Below are 26622 nucleotides of genomic sequence, written 5' to 3' on the forward strand. Positions count from 1 at the left end.
TATATGGTAGTATAGTATATTAATATATACTATTTTTTAAGAAAACTCCAGTATATGCATATGTGTTAGAGTACTGCAGCCAATGATCTATAAGGGATTCATGAATTATTTTTTTATGTATTCGTTCTCATCAGAGGTAAGATGATCATTACTCTAAGATCAACAACAAAAGAGTCAAGCATGTAGTGTTTGGTTCTTGGTGTTAAAGGGATTATTATGACCACTTAGAAGGTTAGAAAATCCCGAAAGAATAAGACAACGTGTATTAATTCCAAGTAGCCTAAACATACTGTGATAAACATTGAATCCACAAATTAACAACCAAATGCCTAGAAAAAGAGCATGAGAAATAACTTAATCATGAATCTCTGTCTTCTTTGCTCCTTTTCTTACTGTCTGTGTGTCTAAAAAAAACAGACACAGAGAAAGGCAGGCTAAGAATTGTCTGTCTGCACAATTCCACTTCAAACACTTTTCCATATGCTGCAGACACAACTGAGGACAAAGGGAGGGAGAGACCGAGAGCGACATAGAACGTTGAACGTATGTGAAGAGGTTGCCCCTGGACACTGTCAACCCGCGTCAGGGCAAAAGAGAAACCCAGCTTGCCCCTGATTAGCGCACGCACACGCACATGCACACGCACACACACACACACACACACACACACACACACACACACACACACACACACACACACACACACACACACACACACACACACACACACATATATACACTCAAAGACTAACACAACACACATATTTGAAGAGCTATTGCAGTGAGACTGACTCATAAAATGGAGATAAAGTGAGGAAGAGAGAATAAAGGCCTTTTCTGAAATGGCTCTTCTTAGAATCTCTGCCCCCTCTCTCTCCTGCACTCCCTTTCTCCCCTCATTTTCTCCATCTCCAGACGCTTGCCTCCTCCTTTGCCTGGCCCCAGGGAGGAGAGGAGAGGCGGATACGGATGTAATCCACAGCCCGCCAGTGTAAGCACAAAATTAATTCTCTCTAAGCCACAAAGAATTAATCCCTCTCCTTGTGCTGGGTGGTAAGCTAGACTCGCACACAAACAATAGCGCATCTACACACACACACACGCACCCGCGCATGCACACCAATGCTAAGACACGGTACACATTTGAATACACACTTACCACCCACCAACACTTCCGCATATTCACATGCACAGACCCACACCCTTAGGCTCCTTAACCACACACACTCACACACACTTTTTGGCTTCTTAATTCTCATTAGCACTGGTAATGGCACATCAGAGCACAAAGAGGTTTTAATCAGCAACCTCAGCCTTACAAAGAACCCCCCCCCCCGCCTCTCTGCCTCCCATTGCGGCCTAAACCAATAGCAAAAACCCTTAGACCTGCCACACAGGTGTGTTAAAGCAAATGACAAACGGGTCAGTTCATTGTTTGGTTTATCTGTGTGGAAAGATCTAATAAAATGTGGACTCACAGTCTTCACGGGTTTGGATGTACAGAACGTTGCTACGGACACCGTCTCCAGCCTGGGTGTAGGCCAGAACCTGGATGCTGTAGTTGGTAAACTTCTCCAGGCCTCTGAGCTCCACCTGCTCCTTGATGGTTGTGATGTTTTGCATTTCACCCCATTCTGAAAAGGACAGAAAGTGCGCAATGTTCGGACCAAGGGCAGACCTGTTACTCATCGTGGTGTCACAAATAAGATGACAGACACACTCAACAAACCTCCATCAGGAAAGACAGTCCAGAACACGACGCGATAGCCCTTCAATACGCCATGCAGTGTCATCCTGGGAGGCTCAGCCCACGTGATCACTGCCTCGTCTGATGTTACAGAAATGGCTCGAATGTTCTGAGGAGGCTGGCTGGGCACTGACAACAAAGAGGGAGAGAGAAGAGAAACGTTACGATAATCTGAACAACGTATCTTCATTTTATGTCTAACGTTATGTAATACAGAGTTAAGTTAAAAAAGAAAGGTCTGTTTACTGAAAGGGTGAAAAACAATCGCACTGCTTGATGACAGTGCTAAATACATATGAAACAGAGAAAATGAAGGAATCCTTTAATATCCAGGTTTCTTACCCTTAAGTAGCATTTTCCTTTTTATTAAAAGATCTTATTCAAAACTGCAACAACATTACACTAATATTGTGTGTGTCTTGTGCATAATTTGTACACAGTTTATGTTTGTTTGTTGATTTGTTAAATGTTTTTTTTCCATCATTTTATACACATTTAGCCACGATTTAGCCAAACCCTGACCCTGACATATTCGGAATCTTTGAATATTTTTTGGATCTACAAATTAAAGCAAAGTTCTGTTGGTTTGAAAAGTGTTTGTAATGACTGGTCGTTCGCTTAGTCAGTGGGGTTAATATTTGGGAAGATGTAGATTATTTGTAAAGGCTGCCGTTGTCTCCTCAAAATTAGGATTGCATTGGCTAGCTGATAAATAAATAAATACGCCCTCACTGAAACCCTAAATTTCCATATCAAACCTGAGGCGAGTAAACAGGCCAGTGATAGATAAAAAGCTCATAACATGCTTCCAGCCTGGTGTATAGGACCATCTCTACAACCACCATCTCTCTTTCTCTGTACAAGCCTCCTTCTGTCCCCACCAGTCCAGGTGTCTCTTCTATTGGCTACCGCTGACCATTAGTCTTTCAGGCTTTGAATAACGCACACTGTTGAAGATGAACAGAAGTCAACTTGTGAGAGAAGGAGGGGCAGGAAGAGAGGAAGAGAGCTGAGTGAAAGACAGAGAGCAATGAAAGAGAGAGATTGGGCCAAGTCCACCAGGGAATTTCTCTGCAGCTGGTGAAGCGAGAGTAGGTGGGGAGGAGGACAGAGGAAGGCAGGCAAAGGAGAGAGGAGGATTAGAAAACTGAAAACAGGGTTTTGCATGAATAAACCTTTAGGCTAAATAAATAGAAGGCATAAAAAAACACAGATTTTTCTCCCTTCACAATCCCACCTTTATGAGAAGAGATATAAGGATGGAAAGAGGATATGACATGTGAGCTGGATTCAAGTGCTTCCAAATTGTCAGCAGTAGAGCTAAACCGATGAAGGAAGACAGATAAATAAGGGGTTAAGACAAAAAGTAGAACAAATCAGGGCAAAGGTTGTTGCGTCAGTAATTTTTTTAACAAAAAAAGATGGAGAATACAGGAACAGTAATAATGAAAAGCAGTTTTGGACTGGGGCTTCAGGGAGGAGGAGATTGGGGCGAGGGGCAAGAGGAAGAAGGGAGGAAGAGAGTTAAAAGCAAGGGGGACGAGAGAAGGGCAGCAAAAGATGAAAAGAGGGAGCAGAGAGACAATATGCTCAGCTGTGGATAATTACAGCAGGAAGCAGTGGAGGGAACAGGAGAGAGAGAGAAAGGGACAGACAGAGAGACAAGCTAATTATAATTATTTTTAGTATGCTTGTTGTTATCACTATTATCATAATGGCCATCAATATCACTGTCGCCACGGTGACAGCCATAGGGAAGAACTAGAGGGCTCTGTCTGCTCTGGACCAATGGGGTTCAGCCAACTGTTTACTGTGTGTGTGTGTGTGTGTGTGTGTGTGTGTGTGGAGATAAAACAAACGTGGATGTCGTATGATAGAGATTAAGAGATGCGGCATGTATTGAAAAAAAGTCTGTTTCGTGTACAGCTTACAGATTGATTGAATTAACTGCAGCTCAACATTAAAGAATAAAGAGTACAAGAAGAAGTTTTATAATATAATAATAATAATGACTAAAAGATGAGATTTATTTTTATTTTTAAAGATCCATTTATCGGTGCGTTGTTTACATACATCAGCATGTTTTGGATTTATCATTGGCCAAAAGTCAATTAATGCTGGAGAAAATATTGCTTTACAAGAAAGTGATCAATGGAAAACCAAGTTAATTATGTACAATCCAAAAACTAAATAAAGTCCAAGTGATCCATGCTCCTACTGCTTTACACCAGCATGAGACTACCTTCAACCTCACATACCTTTTTATATTTTTGAGGAACTAATGGATTTATGATTTTTTTTTAAATGTCAATATTTATTCCTAGCCATGCAAACAAATCCATCTAGAAAGTGACTTCTTTGCAGATTTTAATAAAATTTGATAAAATGTAAAAATTGGTAAAAGCAAGAGATTTGTTAGTGGTTCAGATCTGGATAGAGGTGTGTAATTCAGACAAAAAGATTTCTCTCAAAAGATCTTAAGATTGCATTTTTGCAAAACAAAATCTGGCCCATGTGTCTTATATATTTGATGTGTATTTTCTTGCATACCTACAGCCAGATGCAGACTACAAATTGTCTAAACATTGTTCAGGATTGTGTAGCCTAGGAAGGGGTTTCTGCTCCCTGAGTGCTTTTGTGGTTCATTCACTCAACATTTTGCACATCTACCCCAGAGCCATCAGGGTGCATGGCTGTATCACTGCATGTCTCACTACACAGGGATCACTCAATCCTCTCTGTGGCGCTGCTGAATGTGTACTGTGTCTATGAGACTATGTGTGTCCTTGGTATTTGTCAAAAGCATGTAGATGCCAGCAGCCAACATTCAGTCTTGTTGAGAGGAGAGAGAGAGCATGTAGTAATTTTAGGTTACAAAGCATGGCATGATTTGACATAGATCAGGCAGTGAGACAGCAAAAAGAACAATGGCAACACAAAATGTGCAGTAACTAAATGAATCAAAGCCAAACAAACAGAGGGTTATATTTCATAGGTCTGACCGTTTATTCTTCCATTGTATTCAATGCACCATACTGCTTAACCTTATTTCCCTTATTGCTGCTGATCACTAACCCATATTTATACTCATAAACAGAACATGAGGCAATGAATCCCTTTTATACAAGACGAGATATGTTGTATGTGTGCTGTTTATTGTGATTCTCACCATCCTCCAGTGTTGTAGCGTTGATCTCTGAGCTAGAGGGCCCTGTGCCGGCTCTGTTGAAGGCCTGGACAACCACTCCATACTGGGCAAACTTCTTCAGGTTGTCCAGTGTGTAGACCTCACTGTCTCCAGTGGCCTTCATCTCCACAATGCTGTACTGACCGTTACTGCCCGGGCCGTTCTCTCTGTAACCGATCTGGTAACCTCGGATCACCCCGTTCTGCAGCTCCTTCCTGGGAGCCTGGAGAATAGAAAACAGAAATATAGTACTGACATCTATTCTTATTCATATAGTGTGTGTTTACCCACCTCCACAAACTACTTGCACTGAAAAGGAATCAGGACTTTACAGGCAGCAAACATGTGATTAAGTGTTACACAAACAAATCATTTTTGAAGAAGTACATAGCTGTTAGAAACAGAAACAATTCTTATACTTTACCTTCCAGGTGACCCTGATACTCTGAGAGGTTACCGGCTGTAGGATCACTTCCATAGGAGGACCGTCCGGCTCTGCAGAGAGAGAGAGAGAGAGAGAGAGAGAGAGACAGAGACAGAGAGAATGAGACAAAGGGAGAAAAAAGAGAGAGGGATAGAGAGAGGGAGAGAAAAAGAGAGAGAGAGAGAGGGGGGTTTGAGGCAAACATTGTATGGCTTTCATGTTGTCAGTAAGTCTCATGGCCTACATTTTCTGATCTACAACCTTCAAAGATGTTTTTCTCAGTTTTATTGAAATGGAATGTTAATACAAATATCCAAGGACATATCTCGTTGTCGGCACAGGTGCAGTGACTAGGAGCTAATACAACAATCAAACGTGAAATATTTGCTCAGATAAGTGCAGTGCTGTCAAGATCCTTACGTGCTTCCTCTGTGCTGATGGTGAGCTCCTTGCTGGCCTCGCTCTTGCCTATCGCATTGTAGGAGTACATGCGGATGCTGTAGACAGAGGCAGGGTGAAGGTCCACTATGTTTGCCTGATTGTTTGTGGGAGAGATGTTTCGAGTGGCATGCTTCAGCTCCCATGTATCTGCCAAAAAAGAAGAGAATATTGACTTTTACAGTTTTCCACTATTTACCCCACTTTGAGGATTTGTATTTTCTCAGTCCTATACAATATTAAGACCTTTGGAATCTCACACTAACATCCTATTTATACTAAGTATAACATACATTTGTATATGTAGTGCGTTCCAACTGCATTGTATGTGGATTTTGTGTACATGAGAAATGCCCAGATGGATACTAGATTAGCAAGAACTTCTGAGTATGAGATGTGAGTTTAATGGAATAAGTCATAATCTTTCATTTAGTAGGAAGTATGCATTACACACTGTTCGTGTATGTAATAAGTATGCAATTTCAAACACAACCGAAGTGTTATTTCCCTATCATCTTCCTGCAGAATAGTCACGTAAAATTCTTGAAAATGTCAATTTCAATACATTCAGTAGTGTTTAAAATAAAGAAAATAATCACCAACAGCTCAGCATATTATTCAACTGTTAGATTAACTATTCTATACTATACAGTCTTTTTACTTACCTGTCTTGTTCTTATACTCAATATCGTAGCAGGTAATGACGCTGTTTCCATCAAATCTCTGTGTCCACCGGAGATTCATACTGCGATCTTTCACTTCACGCACCTCCAACTCCGGAGGGTCTGGGGGCTCTGAGCATTTAAAAGAGAGAGCGCGAGTGAAGGGAGGAAGGAAAGATGAAGGAAGGAGAGGATAGCGCAAAAAGAGAGATATTTTAGTGGGAAAGAGGGACAAGCAGGTTTGTGTAGCTTTTATCAATATACTGTGAAGGTACCTGATATACCTGCAGTTGACAGGAATCGTTACAGTACCTTGCACAGTGAGCTGGATAAGGCCACGTCCTTCTCCATAAGAGTTAATGGCATGACAGGAGAAGAAGACAGAATCCTCACGCTCGGCTGGCTTTAGCTGTAGGGAGAAATGTAGAAAGACAAATGTCAAAGAGACAAACAACTCTATCTTTGTGTGTAAAGTACACCTTTGTGATGGAGAAGGCCCTGTGAGAGTTTTTTCTCAACCATGCATGTTTGGTATTTAGGTGACTCACCGTACATTGCAATGGGAGGAGAGGTGCAATAAGTCACAAACCCCATTCAAGCATGTTTTGCCTGCACTTAAAATACATACATTCTTTAACCAGTACATCTAAATGCACACCGAAATCCATAATTGCTTACACTCTATAGATGCCTTCCCTTTCAGAGGATTAACTACCTCCACAGTCATTTGAAGGCGATAGGTACATGTTTCAACTTGAGTTGGGCATATTGTCAAACCACAGTAACGGACATAAAATCCACTGGGGTAACCTTTATTAAATCTTGTGCAAGCTTCTGTGATCTTTTGACATCCTGGACACACTGGTGATTCAGTTCCACTTTATATCACCAAGGCTCCTTCAGTACCACTTGTTAAAGGGTGACCCTTACTTAGTATCATCATCCAAAAACAGTGCATCACCAGGCTGCAGCAGCTGCATGCATCATATCCAGCTTTTCTATGATCCATACCAGAGAAAGCATCTCATTCTTAAATGCAGTAGAGGTAGACTTGTGGCTGCCATGACCAATCTGGTGTGGTGAAGCAGAATCAACACATGGTGACTTTTGTTTTGACCAGAAATGTGGGTTTAATTAAAAAAAATAGGAATCATATATATTTTTTATCAGAAGTCTGCTGTACAGCAACTCTGGATGTCCCAAGATGAACATACATTTCCCCTTTGGAGATGCTGGTCTGTAACCTGACTCGCCAGATGGTTTGTTGCACAGAACCATCTGAGAAGCCGTAATTGGAAACTGTTTGGAAAAAGGGCAGGCACTTTCATAAAATACTTGGCAGGTGATTGGATGAACCATCTGTCAATCAAACTGTTGCCGGTCGGGAGAAGAGAGAAAACATCTTCTCCATGGAGAAAAGCCTTCAGTGCTGTTGTTTACTTCTCCTTCGATGTATAAATATTGTCCTCTTCTTATATAACCGATGCTATTGCAGCATCTACGCTAAACTCTTCAAGAGTTTTGCCATTGCTGTTAAGAATGAACAGTCGCCGATGTCACACAGACCTAAGCCACACCCGGAGCCGCCAGCAGCTACTCACAGGACGCTTATTTGTCCAGTCCATGGCTTCCAAGACACACAATATTTGAAGCCTGACAAGATGTATTGCGTGTAATATACGATCCCATGATTCTTGTGTTAATCTCGTGACATCGCGAGAATCCAGCTGCCGTGGAAGGCAAGCTAGTCCACACTCCAATACCAAACTGATGATATATGTAGGTAAGAACGGCATCTGCCATTACACTTAGCACTTCTTACCTTGAGTGTAGACAACACCTCGTCTGTCTTCTCATTGGGACTGGTGAGAATGGAGTATCGGGGGTTGCGGTCAGGGTCAATGACTGTGTCGCCTCTCTCCCAGCGGATGATGATGGGCCATTCTCCCCTGGCTGTGCAGTTCAGCTCCTTCAAGTGACCCTTCTTAGCCATGGTAGTGTTGGGGTGACTGGTGATCATCGCTGGGACTGGAAGGAGAAGGGAAATGGAGTGTGAGAAAAAGAGAAGGTGAGAACAAATGAAGGAAATTGTGAGGGTAAACAGATTAATGAGGGGACATCAGATGACAGAGGTGAAAGAGGGAGAGGGGAAAGTAAGAGTAGAAGTAAGTGGGTGAAAAGAAGGGTTTAGGAGGAAAGGGAGAAAGAAGTGAAAGACCGAAGAGGATAAGAGGGTGGGACAGCCGGCAGTTAAAAAGGTGGAGTTCACAGTGGCCAAGTTCCATTGCAGTAGAGTAATGAAGAGCTATGGTCAATGAGGTAAAGTCAATAAACCTCCTCTCTCATTCTCCAATAGTTACACCAGGGTCTAGGGGAATGAACAGGCAAAAACGATACACTACCTTCCGTGTGCACTCTACACATAAGATCACTCACAATCTTCTCTGGCCAACACACACACGCACAATACCGATCTGAGGAGGGTTCTGCTGTTTTGTTTTCATCACTTATTCATCTCACCCTCCCTCTTTTCCTCCTTCTCCACTGAGCGAAACAGACAGAATTGAAGGAGGCAGAGGAGAGGAACGGTTCAATCAATAACACTAACACCAGCAAGAGAAAGAGAGAGAGAGACGGGGGGGGGGGGGGGGGGGGGGGGGGCAACCTTGTGATAGCAGAACATGACGAAACTAGTGGTTGTATTTATGTGCACCTGGTAATATGCGTCTGTGTGTGAAGTGTCAAAAGAAGCCAGGTATTATGCATTAACGTCACTTTTGTGGGTAAAGCTGATTTGTAAGTTCTTGGTTTTGCATGCTACAAAGTCTCTTGTAATGCTCAACCTGATGTTGACTGTCTGTGTGTGTGTGTGTGTGTGTATGTGCATGCACATTTTCCCCATGCATGTTCCCATTCCATTACATAGGATGGTACCGACAGCAAGGGCAGGATGAGAGAGATTGATTGCAGATAATGATTAAGCTCAAAGTGTTTTTGATTGTCTGTAGACAGATCCCAAGAGCCAAAAGATCAATCGCTCAGTTGCTCGCTTTCTCACTGCATACACACACACACACACACACACACACCCTTCATTCTCTCGCTGTTCTTTATCGTTGTGCTCTTATGTCCATGGTCACCTTTGTGTCACCAATTCATTAGCGTGCATGGGTGTATGTTCATGCCCAGAGAGCACAGGGAGAGTAGTGCGAGCTGGCTCATTGGTTTGACACAGTTAGCAAGTGTGTGTGTGTGTGTGTGTGTGTGTGCGTAGACCGATACGGCCGGAGCATCCCAGATGGCCTTACCGCAGTCATCCATGCCCTGAAACACTCATGCTCTGCTACATTAGCTCGTCGGAGTTTGTATACTCACTCTTAACGGTGAGGACCATGCTCTTGCTGATGTCCGAGCCAACGCCATTGGAGGCCTGACAGAGGTAGAATCCACGATCTTCTTCTAAAACATGTCTGATGAGTAGAGAGCCGTTACTCATGATCTGGATACGGCCCGTCAGAGGCACAGGGTGGTACTGCTGTGGATTCCCAATACCCGCTAGACAGAAAGAGAAGATTACGATGAACTGTAAAGTAACTGAGGATCTCTACATTTTAACAAAAATGTACTAATATTTATGTACATACTGTAGATAAATAATGAAAGACAGGTCATGTACCTAGTGCAGCTTTGGCATGCTTCCACATGACTTTAGGAGGAGGGTATCCATCTACTGAACAGTTTAGGATCCCAGCCTTTCCATAGATCCCATCCTGATTATTGGGCTGAACCACAAACCGAGGAGGCACTGGAGAAAAGAGAGAAGACGTGAATAAAAAGAAATTAAACTTGATGTTAATAGAACACTGATTAACCAGAAATTTAAAAAATGGCATCAAAAAGGTTGCCGACCCCTGGATTGTATATATATATATATATATATATATATATATACTGTATATATAGTATAACAGTATAAAACATGGAAAACATATAAAACAAATAAAAAAGTAACTACAGCTGTTGAATAAATGCAATGGAGTAAAAGGTGGTGGAGAAGAAGTAAAAAGTACCAGAGGCAGAGGCAGTATAGGGGATTGCTAGAGTCACCACTTAAAATCTTGCCTTGGGCACCAAATTGGTCTAGGTCGGCTCTGTATAGTACCATAACATCGAAATAGTACAGTTAAGTAAAGGTACCTAAAAACTGTAGTTAGGTAGTAGTATTTGAGTAAATGTTACTTTCCACCACTGCTGGTTTTATAGATCAAAAGTACTAGCCACAGGAAGTACTTCAGAAATAGTTGAACGGTCGTTTCTGTGAGAGGCTCTGAAGAGTCTGACAAAATGACTCAATCACTCAGCTTCACAGAAAGTCTACCCTGGAGGTCATGAAATTTGAAAGATGAGGGTTTTTACAAGCAAAGATGGTCTAATAAAAGATGCTACTGAGCTGCATTATGGGAAGTTAAGTATCCAGTGTAACCCATAACAAGGACATAGAGTCAAGATATATAACCCTTGCTGCTTCAATTTTGACTACTTTTTGAAATCTACGAAGTCATCCAACTTTTATTTGAGTGCAATACTAAATCACTGCAGTGCTATTTTAAAATAACCCCCTCCCTTTCCCCTTAAACCCTTTCTTAACTTAATCTCACTTTTATATTGACAATCATCTCTCACTCCTTCCTTTCTTACCTGTTACTGTGAGCTGCCTCTCCGTGCTGACAGTGGCAGCATCATTGCTGGCAATGCAGGTGTAGTTGCCATTGTGTTTGAGCGACACCTTGGATATCTGGAGAGAGCTCATGAACTCTTTTGTGTCTATGGTGATGCCAGAAGAGGCCACGATCTCCTGCCCGTCCTTGCGCCATGTGATGCGTATGGGCATGTCTCCAGACGACACCACGCAGGCAATGTACATCAGTTTACCAATGGAAGTCGGTGGAAAGTCAAATGGCTGGATCAGTGGAGGAACTGAGAGAGGCAAAGAAGGGGAGGATGAAAGAGTAAAGCAAGAGAGGTGAAGGAAGGAGAGCGATATGGAGGAAGAGAGAGTAAATAGAAATGTAAGAGACAAAGTCATTGAGGGGGAAATAGTGAAACGAGATAAAAGGAGATGAGTAAAAGAGATAGGACAGGCAGATCAAGTGAGGAAATACATGATGAAAAGGAGAGTGGGGGAGAGAAAAAGGCAAGGACAGGCAACAGGGTGAAATAAAGGGTATATAGAGAGAAGAGAGAAGAGAGAATAAGGCAAATAGGGAAAAAAAAGATGAATGAAAACAGTTAGAGGGTTTTTTAAATGAGCGGGGTGAGTAAGAGGTGAAGACAGAGATTTGAGGCAAATATGAATAAGTGAAGGATAAAGAAAGAGAGAAAGTCAGATGTAAAGACACAGGGAGAATATGGGTAGACATACATTGAAGATTAGGGGGCACCAAAAGGACATGAGGTGGGAGGGTGAGTGATGCAAAGGGAAAAGAGGTGGATGTAGAAAGATACAAAAGAGGGAGACATTGAGAAAGAGTGAGATCTCTTTTAGAGGACATGGATCAGAATCATTTAAACTAGTAGTCTATCTTTCTGTTGGATTTCTTGAGTCTCTCATCTAAGCCTGGACCCCAAAAGCTTCCAAAACACCACCACCTGGCCTACTAGCCTACCCACTTTTTAGCCGCCTGTACCCCCTACCAATCCCTCCACTGCATCCCACCCTGCCCTGCTAAAGCCAGCCCATAATAGCTGCTCTAATTAGAGCCCCATCCGCAGGGGGAAGAACGGTGTTGCTATGGAGAGCGGCGGAGGTGATGGCGGTGGTTTAGAGTGGAGAAGGAAGGGAGGGTGGTGGTTATGGTTGGGGGGGTGGGGGGGGGGATACAGCTGAGACATCTGGGGGATTTAATCTGGGCCTCGTTAAAATTCATCTAATTAAATCAGAGACATGACGAGCACACATTCATACAAGCACATACCCACACTCGCATGCAGCCAATGCACATACACACACGCATGTGCATGTCCATGAAAGCGCACTTGTGTACACGCATGTGGCATGCATGCACGAAAAAACACTACGAAGACACCTGACCACCAACAATTTCACACATCTGCTAATGTCAAGTCCAAACCCACACAACCCAAACTACTCACTACTTCCTAAAACTAACATGTCATGCTATCATGCTGTGCGGCGAGCTGACCAGCATAGCATACAGATATGCAAAATGTATGCAGCACACAAACACTCAATGCAATTCACACACATTTATGCATGCGTGTGGCATGCACGCACACAAATTGTGCTCTATGTAATTGCGGAGTGGTTGAAATAGCGCACTCGGCCACTCCGCCCCTTAATCAGGGGTTATTAGAAGCAATGCATACAGCTTTCTTCTTTCCTCTCTCTCTCTGTGTTTGTTTCACTCACACCCTCCCGCTTCAAAACCAGTCTTACTCACTCTCCATCAGTGTTACAATCACCCTATTTTACATTCATATTATTTTCCCAGTAAAAAACAGCTAGACTCATATGAATTACATTTCTATAATCATTTTACTCTAAAAAGTACTTATATACTACTGTGCTATGCATGCTTTTAGAGATATCTGTGTGTCTCTCCATCCTAGCCAAGTGAAAGAAAGTGTGAAACTCTGACAAAGTTATTACTTTCAAAATGATTAACTGACCTTTGACAGTAATATAGACAGTCTGCGTGATAAACAGCTGTGGTTGGATGAGCACGCTGCAGACATAGGCCCCCTCGTCCATCCCCTTCTGAACGTCGCTGAGCTTCAGAGTCCCATTTTCATACACCACCTGAACAGTCATCAGCAGTGTTACACTCAGAGGTGTTACATGGATGGTCTTTCTATTCATACATGTAAACTGTGAATTTGAATGAGATGATGCCAGATGATCGGTTGCTAAAATTGTAATTTAGATGGTCAAACCACAACTTAGTGACCTTTAAACAACACTCTATATAAGGATGGGATTTATGTAACTACATACTGTATATTCATGTTATACAGTGCTGTATAGAAAATAAGTTACGATACATTTCTATTTTCTTTGAGCAAAAATGCAGAAAGCGAAATCTACCTGGCGATGATTGTCAGGCAGCAGAAGCCCCTCCTTGTACCAGTTGATTGAGTAATAAGGGTACCCAATCACACGGCAGTTTATGAAAGAGTTTCTTCCCGCCACTGCAGTGATGTTTTTCATAGGCCGAATCCTCGGAGGACCTAATGGGGGAGAGAGAGATAGAGAAAGAGAGAAAGAGAGAGAGAAGAGAGAGAAGAGAGAGAGATGGGCAAAGGGAGAAATATGGAGAGAAAGAAAATGAGATGGGTTGACCAGAGGAATAAAAGAGAGGGGAAAATGATAAGATTATTAGTTGATGTTATCAGAGGCAGGTTGTGGAATTTTAGAAATAAAGGGGAGGGGTGACAGGGAAGGGAGTTGGGCAGTAGGGAAGAGACAGAAGAGGAAAAAAAGCATGTAAGGGTATGGGAAGAGAGAGAGGTTTGAGTGTCTTATCTTAATGTTAAAAAGCAGCTTAAGTTCTGAAGTTTTTCTGAAGGAGCGCCTGCATACTCCTGCACAATTTATGGCCAACTGTTTTCTGATGAAAATAGGTTTAGTCAGACACTGTAAGATTTTAAAGTCAACAGCAATACAGTTACTCTGTTTTTTAATAAGCAACCTTTAAAAAGATGTGAACTAAAATAAGCCTTATCAATTGCCTTTAAAAGTTAAAACCTTTCCGCTTTAGGCAGGGGGAACTAAACGTGGGTCAAAATATTCGGGAAAACGCCCCTGTTTCTCTGACAGTTATCTTTGTTTCCCCGAGTACCAGAATCAAACCAAATGCAGGGATGCCAGACATATATTACAGTAAATGTATCCTGCACCTGCCAGATTTATGTTGGGTGTTGCAGGACCTGCAGGATCGTAATTCCGTTGCACCCCTCCAATGCACTCTACTCATTGGCTTTAACAACCTAATCAGAGATTGTTTACATACGCATGTGTGCAAAGCACTTTTTATTCACTGTGGGACATGGACAAAGTGCATTTCTCATGATTGCGTAGTACAACAAATGCATTGTTTTCTCTGTTGTAACAAACGAACGTGTGCTCTGTGCTGTGAACTCTGAAGAAGGTCCTGCTACGTGGGCTATAGTAATTTGAGGGACAATGAGAATGAGCAATACTGACCACAACAGGTAATTGATACAGTAGACTAACAGGGAAAAAAAATCCATGTGAATGCTAAAAATATAAATAAAATGCAGCTTGACTGCCTCAATATGTTGCTCATGTATCATTGCCAAAAGAGAGACTGAAGGATGTGGACCGGCAGCCAGACAGTAAGTCGGACGGACGCAAAATGTGTTTAGCATTACTGGAGGACACTGGGAGCTATCACTCAATCATCTGTCAATTCTTCTGTGACCTTCTCACCATTGTTCTTCTTTCTATCTTTGTTTTAGTCTCGCCTTCGAGCCCTCCTACCCACTTCTATCTCTCTCTCTCTCTCTTTCTCTCTCCTCCCTTTCTCAGCGTGTGCTGAGCTTTGAAGTCACAGCTCTGACGAGTGAAAGATGTATTATTCAGTAGCACCGTCGCACAGACACACACACACACACACGCCGACACGCGCGCACAAACACATAAACAGTATACACGTGCATGTGTGTTCAACTACTGTCTGTGTGGCTTAGTATCTCTGCTTTTGTCCTCTGACTGAATGAGATAAGTGTATCACATTTCAGTGAGTGGGCAAGCATAGTGTGTTACTGCTTTTTCATGTGTGGTTATGCATGTGTGTGTGTGTGTATTGCATGCAGGGCTGAAGCTCTCTGGCAATTGAGGTCATTCTTACTCCAATGATCATTCTGGCATGTCTCCTTAGAGCAGACTTACATGTCACAACCACACATCTCACTAAAGGACAGAGAAAATTGTGCATGTGTGTGCGTGAGAGAGAGAGAGAGAGAGCGAGAGAGAGAGAGAGACATGGAGACAGTGATACAGCCCTGTCCATCGGTGTCACTCCTCATCGGTGTCATCTCTGACGACAGTGACATCACCAGTCCTGTCACCAGAGTTCACCATCACTCCCCCAGCAGACACTGGCACTCCTCCCCTCTTCTCTCATTCCATCTATTCTCTCTCTTCCCTCGGTCTCTGGCCATCTGTTTCTTTCTCTTCTAAAGTTTCTTCATCCATTTGTCTCACGTTCCCTTAATCTTGCTTCCTCTCATTTAGCCACTCTTTCTCTCCATATGTTAAGCTACCATCTCTCTATTGGAACATTTGGTCTGCCTTTAAACTACTGTCTTACTGTCTATGTATGTGAGCATACAGGTAGCTACAGTAGGTGGATGAGTATTTTGTATTTGTTTTCTTATGGTGTTCATATGTATGTGTGCGTTCACAAAGGCTGAGGTGCAGAGCGACAGTAAACTAAACAACAGGACAGCAACAGACTGCAAGAAAGAAAGACATCATGAGACAGACAACATACACTGTATGTGCTGCTTGAGGAGCAAAACACTGATGGCTGCAAATAATTATTACATAAGTGTAAAGATTGACAGATTGACAGACAATAGAAAAAAGAAAGAAAGAGAAGAACTCAAAATATACAGCAAAGCAAAACACACATACAGAGATAGAGATATAGAAGGGTAGAGGATGGGTCAGGGTAGGGGTCAGGCCATAAAAAGCCTCTGTATGACTGATATTGAAAAGTAGACAGGCACCTCTTACGTTTATGCGCGCTTGGTACTCGGCACTACCGGCCGAGTTTCGTGCGGCGCACCGATACACTCCTCCATCGCGAATCTGCGGGCTGCTGATGTTGACGTGGCTCACAGTGCTGCCGTCCGAGAGCGTGTACTGGCTGGTTCTGACACGCGACAGGTCCCGGGCAACAGGCTCGTCGTCCAGGGTCCAGGTGATGGTGGGAGGAGGTGCTCCTTTGGCAGCGCACATCAGGGAAAACGGTTCACCCGGGACCACCACCCTCTCGCTGAAGGAGGCGACAATGCGGGGTGTACCATCTGAGAAACAATCAAAAGACAAGAGATGTAAGGTGTGAATACGGAAACAAATGGTAGCAGTGTGTTACACTGGATTCAAATCAGCCTTTTGGTTGAAAAAAAAGAATAGACTAAATCACAATACTCAGAAGCATGCGAAAAATGCTTTTACTGTACGGCACCGAATAAAAAAGTAACACCTCGTGTCTGTAACAAGAATGGAGCTGCATGAAGTGTAACATAATATAGACAATCTGTCCCAGGGCTAGAATTACCATAACCATATGCAGAAACATATGTGTGCAAATGTGCATGTACTCAATGTGTATGATGAAATAAAAATGAATTGGAGATCATTGGAGAGATTACACTAGATGAAACATAACAGAAATGCTATGCAATTGTCATTGTTATTACCCACTGAATAAATGGAAGTCAATCAGTTCTCCCTTGTCAGAGGGACGAAACTGAAAAACATATCCCAGTAACAGACACACAACTCCACATTAAGTATAGGCATTACATAGACTGGACAGTTCTTGTTATATATACATTCATGACTTTATACCGACATGGCTATCCCTGCCTGTCCTCACCTTCGAGCAGTATGATGGAGAAGTCCTGGGCAGTCTGGCCTTTGCGCGTGGCAAAGCACTGGTAAGCTCCCGAGTGTCTCTTTTGTGCAGCGGAAATGAACAACGTCTCATTGTGAGCCCCCTGTATGGAAAAGTGCTGATCGGGCAGGACAGATTCTGTGTTACGGTACCAGGACACCATGAAGTGCGGGGAACCCTGGACGGCACAGGATAGGATGACTGTGCTGCTGATCCCCGTCTTCAGGTTCTTGGGAGACAAGGTGACCCGGAGTGGCTCTAGAGACGAGACGACCAGGCAGAGATTAAAGCAAAAAAGTCATAAATGTCATAACTTCTCACTCACAAGTTAATATCTAAACACAAGGCACCGAACTTGGTGGCATTACTTGTATCGCTGAATGAAAGCAATTGGAAACTGGGCCAGGCCAGGCAACCAAAATCCTATATCGGTGTGATCGTGTATTTGCTGTTTGTGTCGAGGTTTCTGCCGTTGCTTTTAATGTGCGAGTGTGTCTGCTAAGCGGCGAGGAAAACCGAGACAGAAAGAAAGAAAGAAAGGGGAGAAAATGTCAGTGAGCAATAAAGCAGCTGGTGTTAAGTGCTTTAGGCTGCTGAATGTGTGTGAGCATGTGTGTCAGGGAGTGACCATGCAAGTGTAAGACTTTCTTCATGGGCAATAAGTGCATCTACTGTAAGTGTGTGTCCAAATGTGTGTGTATGTGTACCACCTTCTATGCTCTGTCATAGGAGGTTTGTGGGTTGTGTTGTGATGTGCCCTGTGGCCTGTCTGCGCAGTGTCCACTGACTTCACCCTTTCCCAACCACATCTCCTCCCCCCCCCCCCCCCCCCCCCCCTTTTCCCTTCACAAGTGTACCATTTGCTCTACCAGCGTCACCTCCTCACATCTCGTTCATTCATACATCTCTCCCTCCCGCTCTCACATCCTAAGTAAAGAGAAGGACGGGCCTGCAAGACCACTGTTCTGCTCTGTCACCGTAGCGACGCCTCGCTGGGGTTTGGGAGCACTGCTGGGGAAACGAGCCATCCATTGGGGATCAAGCTCACGCTCGGTCCAGACAAGGGTGGGTTGGAGAGGGGCGTGTATGAGGCATGGGGCCAGGGCAAAGCCAACAGAGCTTAAATGATGTCTCCATCACACCTGACATCACATTCATCTCACTCTTTCACTCCAACTGTACTCGTCATTGTGGAACAACGGATGAATTAAGTAATCAGTGATGCTTTGTTGTGTGCTGAATCTTGGTATTTTATTACTGTTTTCAGTCCTTTACCCACCTATGACGTTGAGGTGACCCGTCACCTCTTTGGAGCCAAAGCTGTTGGTGACCTCACAGATGTAGTTGCCACTGTCCTCGAGCCTCAAATCGGAAACGGTGAGGCCAGTGGTGCGCCGCGTCCAGCGGGAGTCTGCAGGTAATGGCCGACCATCCTTTAGCCATCGGATGGTGGGGTTTGGGTATCCGGAAGCGATGCAGGGCAGCTCCACACTCTGCCCCACCTGTACCTCACCGGACTGGAAGCTGTCCAGCACTGACGGGGTGGACTCCGTAGGGTCTGTAGATGAAGCACGTCCATAACGATATATTCATTCAGAAAAATCTGTACTTTAACCAATTTTGGTTAATAAATGTATTCACTTTCTTGCTAAGAGTTTAATGAAAAGAGAGGTACCAATGTCATGTCTATAGGGTAACTATGCAACTACTGCTAGCAGATGGTTAGCTTAGCTTAGCACAACGACTAAAAACAGTGGAAACAGCTGTCTTGTAAGTTTTTTGAAGAACACAAGTATCAAAGAAAAGTCACTGCTCATATAGTCATGCTTTAATTGGCATTTAGCAACTACAATGAAAGGAAACGGTAACTTTGACGTTGCTTACCCATAACAGAGAGCCTGGCTCCATTGCTCTGGCGAGTCTCTCCACTGTACTTGTGCTTTGTGATGCAGCGGTAGGTGGACAGAGCATCTTCCTTCTGAACTTCTGAGATATACAGAGCGCCAAATGAGGTCAGGAAAAAACGGTTACCTGTGGAGGACAGCAGAGAGGGAACAGGTAGGAGAGGCGAGAAGGATACGTTAGTCAGCATATCGGAGTAACATATTATAACAAAGCCATGTCATTTGCATGTAAAGCATTGTGAGGGTCTATGGAAAGAGGGTGTGCTGTATAGATAAATCCATTTGCTTGTTTTCATTACAATTTCATAATGTTTGTTCACGTTCTTCGGTCTTCTCTACGCCTAAATAATATATGTCTATGTCGGAAAAAGTAAGGATTTCTGAGTGATTTTTCTAAATTGTTTTAAAGTGAGGTTATGCAATTTTTGAAAGACAAATGGTGCAATTGGCCCTCATACAAGTCGAGAGCTGAATTCATAAGAACTAAAATGCACATTTGCTGAATTCAATACACTCAGAGGTTTTGCTGCTACAGCCTTACTTGGTCTGGTATGACCTGTAGTTTATGGCGCATGGCTAATGTTCGCAAACTTTAGATAGATTTACTGTGTAACTGACATGTTCTGTAGTTAATCAGTTCACTCACGTAAAGGCTCTACTACATTTGTGTTACACTGTTACACTATGTCTTACTGGGTCACAGATAAATATTTCAGTGGTGTAATAACAAAACAAGAAAAGATTGCCACAATTGCCAAAAAGACAAACCGTACATTCCACGCAATGCCTTGTCCACCTAACGTGGATGTAAACTTGTGTACCACTATTACTTCTTCATGTTACGCCTACATCAACACACAATTCTACACAAATGCTCTCTTGATGCCACATGTCTTTTCAAGTTGTATTCACTATTCTCAATGAACACAATTAATAAAACCGCTCTTGATTTTTTCGCAATTGATGAAAAAAAGCAAAGCAAGCAAAGAAAAACTGATGTTGGGTGAGGGAAAGGTTGCGTAATGTGATTGTTGCTTTTGGAGTAGACAAGAAATGCCAACTTCTCCATCATGAGACCGTCTCGACAAACCGCGAAAACACTAAATTTCAGAAGAAAAGGAAAGGCAGGACTAGAATAAACATGTCTTCAAAAAGGCCCAAACACAGCACTTAGGTGAACACATGGGAGCTTTAAACATACTCTGTCCTATCCATCGAGCGAGATTTACACAATAGGGAAAGACCGATGAGGGGGGAGAGAAAGAGAGAAGAGAGAGGGGTGTTATTGTAGGTGTAAATAATTGATGTGTCTCTGTGTGTTATGGTAACAGCAGATTAGTGTCATTTTCATTTCACATCAGTGACTGCTTGGTCTGCCTCTGATTTATCTACATGTCAATAGAGACAGCATGTGCCACATGTGTGTATGTGAGAGAAGAAGAAGAAGAAGAAGAGAGAGATGGAAGAAGAAGAGGCGAAGAGAGTGTATTTCAGTGTTTGATTCTTTCCGCTTCTCTGACTCTTTTTGTATTTTGTTCCCCCAAAGGGATATTTTAGACAGTGTGCACTTCAGAGTTTGTTGTAGATTGCAGATTGTTTGCTTATGTGAATTCTATTGCAGTTTGTGTGTGTGTGAGTCTGTGCGTGTGTGTGTGCCTGGCTGTTGTTTACATGTACATGGTGTTTTATTGTATCTTTGCAATGTTGACAAGAGAGAACTTGAGTTAAACACAGGAGCATTGAATAGTTGAATACTGGAAATATGTAACACACACACACGCACACGCACCCACCCACACACACACACACACACACACACACACACACACACACACACACACACACACACACACACACACACACACACACACACACACACACACACACAGCTCCAAGCAATAGGTCAGCACCTAGTCAAAGCACATATTCTGAAACTTTAGGGTGCTGGCTTTTAGATGTGGTTAATTGTTGATGAAAGGCGACTGCTGTAGTGTGAACAATTCAGTACTTGTTTTGTTTTTACTTAAATGCTAATTTTGTTGTCAATATTGGTAGTTAATAGATTTTCCCAGTCTCATTCTTACGTTTTGATAAACAATATGTATGTTAATTGATATGAGCGCACTCATCTGTACATGTTTCTGCATCTATGTAAATGTCAATACAAGATTTTTGCCGAATGTATCAATGGACATGTGTAGATATGAATGTGTAAGTATCAATAACCAAGCTTGTGTGTGTGTGTGTGTGTGTGTGTGTGTGTGTGTGTGTGTGTGTGTGTACGTGTGTCTCCTGCCACATTGTGAGCAACAACAATCGATGCATTTTATAGCACCACAACCCCATCCAAAAGAGATTTATTAAAAGAGAGACGACTAGCCTGGCTTCCTGCCACACACTTACACTTACACACACACACACACACACACACACACACACACACACACACACACACACACACACACACACACACACACACACACACACACACACACACACACACACACACACAAACGCTCCATCACTTTAACAATACTGAAACTTGAAGAAGACCGAGGGCGTTACATTTTGTGTCGAAGCTGCCAAGTTTTGACTGTCTAAACAAAATGTGCATTATTAACAGAAGGGATTTTCACTACTCATCGATTAATCTGTTGACTATTTTCTACATTATTCTTTAAGTCAATTAAAAGGCAAATTGTGAAATCGTGTTCAAATTCATCATTCAATTTTCAACGATAAAAAAACTGGAAAAACTAAGTGTAGTTTTGATTGATTTGACTTGAGCTATGAAGCAGTTATGGAATAATTTTGTGCCGATCAACTAATCGTTGAATTGACTGATTGCTGATTGCTGATCAGCTTTTAGAGCTTTAGAGTCCCCGACTCTTAACGTCAGATCTGTTACAATATCTGTGTGTGATACTGAGCTGTAAGATTTCTGAATATATATATATACAAATATATACTGTACACACAAACACGCATATATACACAAGTACACAGAGCACTTGTAACTGTCTGCCTGTGCATCATGCATACTGTATGTGGAGGTTCACGCTCACGTGTTTTCATGCGAGTCAGACTGTTGTGCTGAGTGCTAAGCGACGTAAGCTGTAATTTCCAAGCCTGCCCTTTTGTTCCAACCTGGGTATTAAGCCTTACAGGATAATATGCACTTGGTGAGTAGAACCCTGTATAACACACTGCTACAACCTGTCACAACATGCCTGGAGAGAGGAAGACAGACCAGAAGGGGGGGGAGAGGGGAGAGAGGGGGGGGGGGTTAGAGAAAGAAATACTGAGATGTTTAAGAATGGAGAGAAAAGAGAGTGACGCAAGGCACATTAAGCTTGGCAATGTCGGTTTTAAAGGAAACTTATTCTATAATTTTTCCCTAGTTTATAATTTTTCTGCAAAATCAATTCCTTTCGTGCCATCAACACAGTTTCCATCTCCTCTATCCATTGATATACATTTGATGCGTGTTAAAAACTAACAAAAACACTCCCCAAATGATGCATATCTGAGTAGCCGAAATATCCTTGAAAATAATAATATATTTGTATGTCCAGCTACAGCGTGTAGTGACATAAACTAAACAAGGTGAGTTATGACCGAGCAAAAGTAGCCAGTTCAAATGATCAAAAGATGAATTAATTATCAGTGATGCTTATCAATTAATCATTTCAACACTAGAGTGCTTAATTAGAGAGGAATATTAGGTGAAATATTAAATTATCTGTCTTCCCTTGGCTGCTCTGAGATCAGCCTACTATACTATTCTGCACTTCCACTCTCCTCTTTTCACTGCTGCTCTTTCTACCTTATATCTAATTTCTAGTCACTGCCTGCTCTCCTGCTGTCTTTGGAGATGTGACACACCTAAAACAGCAGAGAGGGCGCAGGCAGCGATGGAGGGAGGCAGAGGAAGGGGCTGACCCTACAGGAAAAGAGGACGGCAGATGGAGATTGATGGAGGGAGAGATAGGGAGATAAAGAGAAACATGCCGTTGGGAGTGACAGAGGAGGGGGGAGAGAGTGAGAGGGATGAGGGGCCTGCAGGCCTGAGAGCCACACATGGGTAAAAACAATTCCTCTACGTCTTTATCTGTCTCTCTTTATCTCCCTCTCTTTCTCCCCTTGCAAGCCTCTCCTTGTAGGAGAGAAGATCAATTCTTGTCTAGTCTGCCTACGCCTCCAGGAGTTTGTTGTTGTTGAGTGTGTGTATGTATGTATGTATGCATGCGCTTCTGTGTCTGCTTTTTCTTTTTCTTTTGCTGTGGGACGCAGGATGAGATTTTTTGAGGTCCATCCCACATCCCAGGGAGGCGCAAAATCCACTAATTTCATCCTTGACTCCTTGATATCTATTCACCCTTCACAGCCTCTCTTCCTCCAGTCTCCCCTTTGCCCTCTACCTCTCTCTGTCGCTGCCCTTTTTCCTTTTAGTCTGTGCTCCTCTTCCTCTTCTTTTAGGAGAGCCTGTAAGTATTGGAATCAGTTCAGCTCATTGGCCTTAGGCAGGAAGTCAAGCCAAGTGCAGAGTGAATCTGCTACTGTATCTCTGTGTGTGCAAGTGTGTGTGTGTGTGTGTAGAAGTCTACGCATGCCAGAAATTCCAGACATACATGCAAATAATGAGACGGAGAGACAGTAAGGGAAAGAGAGAGAGAGAGAGAGAGAGAGAGAGAAAGAGAGAGAGAAAGAGAGAGAGAGAGAGACGGACACAATGAAAAAAGGATTAGGGAGCCCTGGAGCATCACTTGTCTTCCCCAAAGTTCCCCCAGAGAGAGGACACCCCTCTCCTTTGAGACAGATAGGGGAGTTAGAGGAGGGGGAGGCAGGTGAGATGGAGGAGGTGGTAAAAAGATGGAGGCAGAAAATGAAGGGAAGCAGGAAAGTCGCAGCTATATATATATCCCATTATTGTACATGGCTGCCGTCTTTAACAAATTATCATTAAACAGGGGCGGGTTGGAGAAAAGAATTAGATCAGACAGGAAAGAAAGATACGAAAGCTAAGAAAAGACATACATACTTTGAGATGCTGGCTAGATTATAGAGAAAATAAAGAGACAGAAATAGATAAAACAGCGAGGCAAAGCGAAAAAGAAAGTGATAATGGAGAGAAACAGAGCAGGAGAGGAAATGGCGTAAGTAAGGGGGTTTGTTCTTGGTGCTGCCATGCAAATGAAGGCAGTGCTGCAGCAATGCTAACTAACAGCAATTCACACTGTTGGACTCATCACTTATTAATGCTCTATGGCTCCCCCTCCCTCCTTCCCTCCCATCTCTTTCCCTCTCCCTCTCTTTAACCATTCCTCTCTCCCCTGCTCTCGCCAGGATCTCTCGTTTTTGTTCGCTCTCTCGCTCGCTGTTGCTAGGGCCTGTGCACTCACGTGACAACAGCTGGGTAGGGGGCGCTGCGGTGGCACACAGCGACATGTGCAAGTGTGCGTTTCGTGAGTGCTTTTCATGTGTGCGTGCATGCTTTGTATGTGCGACAGAGTACCCTTCATTAGAGGTAAAAATGGAATCAGCCATTTAAATGATGGCGATGGAGATCAGAAGAGAGAGAAAACGCTGAATGGATCTGTAATTGGTTCACAGGCCTGGGCTATAGGCCACAGCGGAGCTCAACACATCTCCGTGCATCATGTCACTTCATTATTCACTCAGTGCTTTTTTCACAAAAACACATGCTGAAGACTATCACGACCGTTATTGTGGAGGTTTGCCTTTCAGGTATTAAGGCTAAATGGACCACAGGCTTGGTACAATACAAATCAGTAGTTGTAAAAATGGACTTATCCCAAATGCATGCGCACACATATAAAACGCAAACACTCACAATCTGTTTCACGATCTACACATTCTTACTCCCACTGTCTCACGATCCACGTTTGCAGAGCGCACTCAACAAATTGTAAGTATGTGTTTTTGTGCAGAGCATCCTCACTACAGGATGCCACCGCGATGAGCAGACAGTGGAGAACACCTACACATTTGTTATTTATTCTCCTCCTCTTGATTCAGCTTTTCATTTCTGCTTTTTTTTCCTTTCCTGCCACTGTGTCTCCATCTATCCACTTATCATTACATTGCTAATTTCACTAGCTTTGTCTCTCTCTCTCTCACACACTCACACACACTCACACACACACACTTGTACGAGATGCTGCAGTGGAAATGAAAGATGAAAGATGTGGACCTATATGTGAGTCCACATTTGAGCATGTGTGAGGCATTAAGGGCATGTAAGTGTGTGTTTAATGTGTTTCAAAATCATAAAAGACCTAAAACACATGTTCAGACAGTTTTACTGTTATTAATATAAATGCACTTTTGGAACAGAGAACTCGGTATCGCTGTGCTGAGAGAAATAGTGCAAAAAGGGGTGAGACCTATTCACAAAGGCCTCTGCAATATACTTAAAAACATTCAGGCCACACACCTCAACATTCTATCATCTCCAATTAAACACAGAACTAAATGTCTTTAAGGCAATATAGGAGTGTAAGAGCAGTAAAAAATGAGCCTGCACATGGGTGTGAAAGGCCCATGATTTACTGAGCAGATGAATCTGGCTGTTTTCAGCAAGCTATGAACCACCACAATACAGTTGAAGTTTAAGGATGTTTAAATGATAGATTAGGGGGGGATACCATTAGAGTTATTGTACATGAATAGAGTTAAGCAAGATGCATCTACCTTAACTTTATTCATCAATTATTTAAGCACCGCCTAGTCAGCAAAGTGTGTAGTGTGTACAGCTAAGGATTTCGTAACAAGCTAGAAAACATGCCATAATGAAAATATACAGAAGTGCAAATACCCCTGCTCATGAGAGGTGGTGTATATAGGAGAAATGTCCAAGGCCTACAGCAAATCAGCACCATGGACAGCTATATTTCCAAATGCTCAGGAATACGAGCAGAGGTAGCACCACGGACAGCTCTGCTGCTTCAGTCCAAAATTGGAAAAACTTCTAGTGTTAAGTCTCATAGGGGTCTGAGTGGAACAATGGTTGGCACAATTTAACTGTGTATGTGTGTGTGTGTGAGAGAGGGGTAATGTTAGCTACAGTGGATATTGTGGCAGACTAATAAAATAGTAATGTGGCATATGGCCCAGTGCTACAGCCCAACCTGCCAGCAGTTAGTCAACTCCCTGCAAGAGACATTCAGTAACGGAGCATCTGACATTGGTAAACAAGGTACAACAATGTATTTGTGATTAGTAATCCAAAACGGTCATCCACTAGCGTAGCTAGTGCAAATGTGACACCATGCTGGACCAGGTTAGTTTCAAATTATTTAATTAGTTCCGACATAACAAGTGAGAAAAAGTGTGAAGTGATAAATATCCATAAGTATATATGTAAATCATAAACATTTCTTCGGGACGGTGCATATATTTTGCACCGAGTATAAATAAGGGGTTCTAGTATAAATAAATTGTTACTCTGGACTGGACTTACTCTTACCAAAGTAACAAATTCCTTACTATCCCCTGAAATAGTCATTATTACGCTTATACAGTTTTAAACTATTTTGACCTTTGTATTCTCTCGAAAGATAATAGCCTATG

The 26622-nt window shown here is 42.7% G+C and overlaps 1 protein-coding gene across 4 annotated transcripts in view; it reads right to left on the reverse strand.

The window, feature by feature from the left end:
* dscaml1 (Down syndrome cell adhesion molecule like 1) overlaps positions 1–26622 on the reverse strand; it is a gene marked incomplete at both ends in the record, with an annotated part of 89548 nt that overhangs the window by 14563 nt on the left and 48363 nt on the right. For 2 of the 4 annotated variants that reach the window (XM_079165676.1, XM_079165675.1), the window contains 17 exons: positions 1479–1634; positions 1721–1876; positions 4917–5157; positions 5359–5429; positions 5779–5946; positions 6462–6590; positions 6771–6867; positions 8281–8486; positions 9834–10013; positions 10135–10263; positions 11157–11435; positions 13149–13278; positions 13564–13706; positions 16233–16532; positions 17108–17383; positions 18405–18683; positions 19010–19156. In XM_079165676.1, coding sequence (XP_079021802.1) covers positions 1479–1634; positions 1721–1876; positions 4917–5157; positions 5359–5429; positions 5779–5946; positions 6462–6590; positions 6771–6867; positions 8281–8486; positions 9834–10013; positions 10135–10263; positions 11157–11435; positions 13149–13278; positions 13564–13706; positions 16233–16532; positions 17108–17383; positions 18405–18683; positions 19010–19156 — 3087 coding nt within the window. The remainder of the gene's footprint in view (positions 1–1478; positions 1635–1720; positions 1877–4916; positions 5158–5358; positions 5430–5778; positions 5947–6461; positions 6591–6770; positions 6868–8280; positions 8487–9833; positions 10014–10134; positions 10264–11156; positions 11436–13148; positions 13279–13563; positions 13707–16232; positions 16533–17107; positions 17384–18404; positions 18684–19009; positions 19157–26622) is intronic. The other 2 variants (XM_079165674.1, XM_079165673.1) reach the window with 1 other exon arrangement.

The sequence above is a fragment of the Pholis gunnellus genome, assembly GCF_910591455.1.
Source record: "Pholis gunnellus genome assembly, chromosome: 9".
In the NCBI taxonomy this organism is placed as follows: domain Eukaryota; kingdom Metazoa; phylum Chordata; class Actinopteri; order Perciformes; family Pholidae; genus Pholis; species Pholis gunnellus.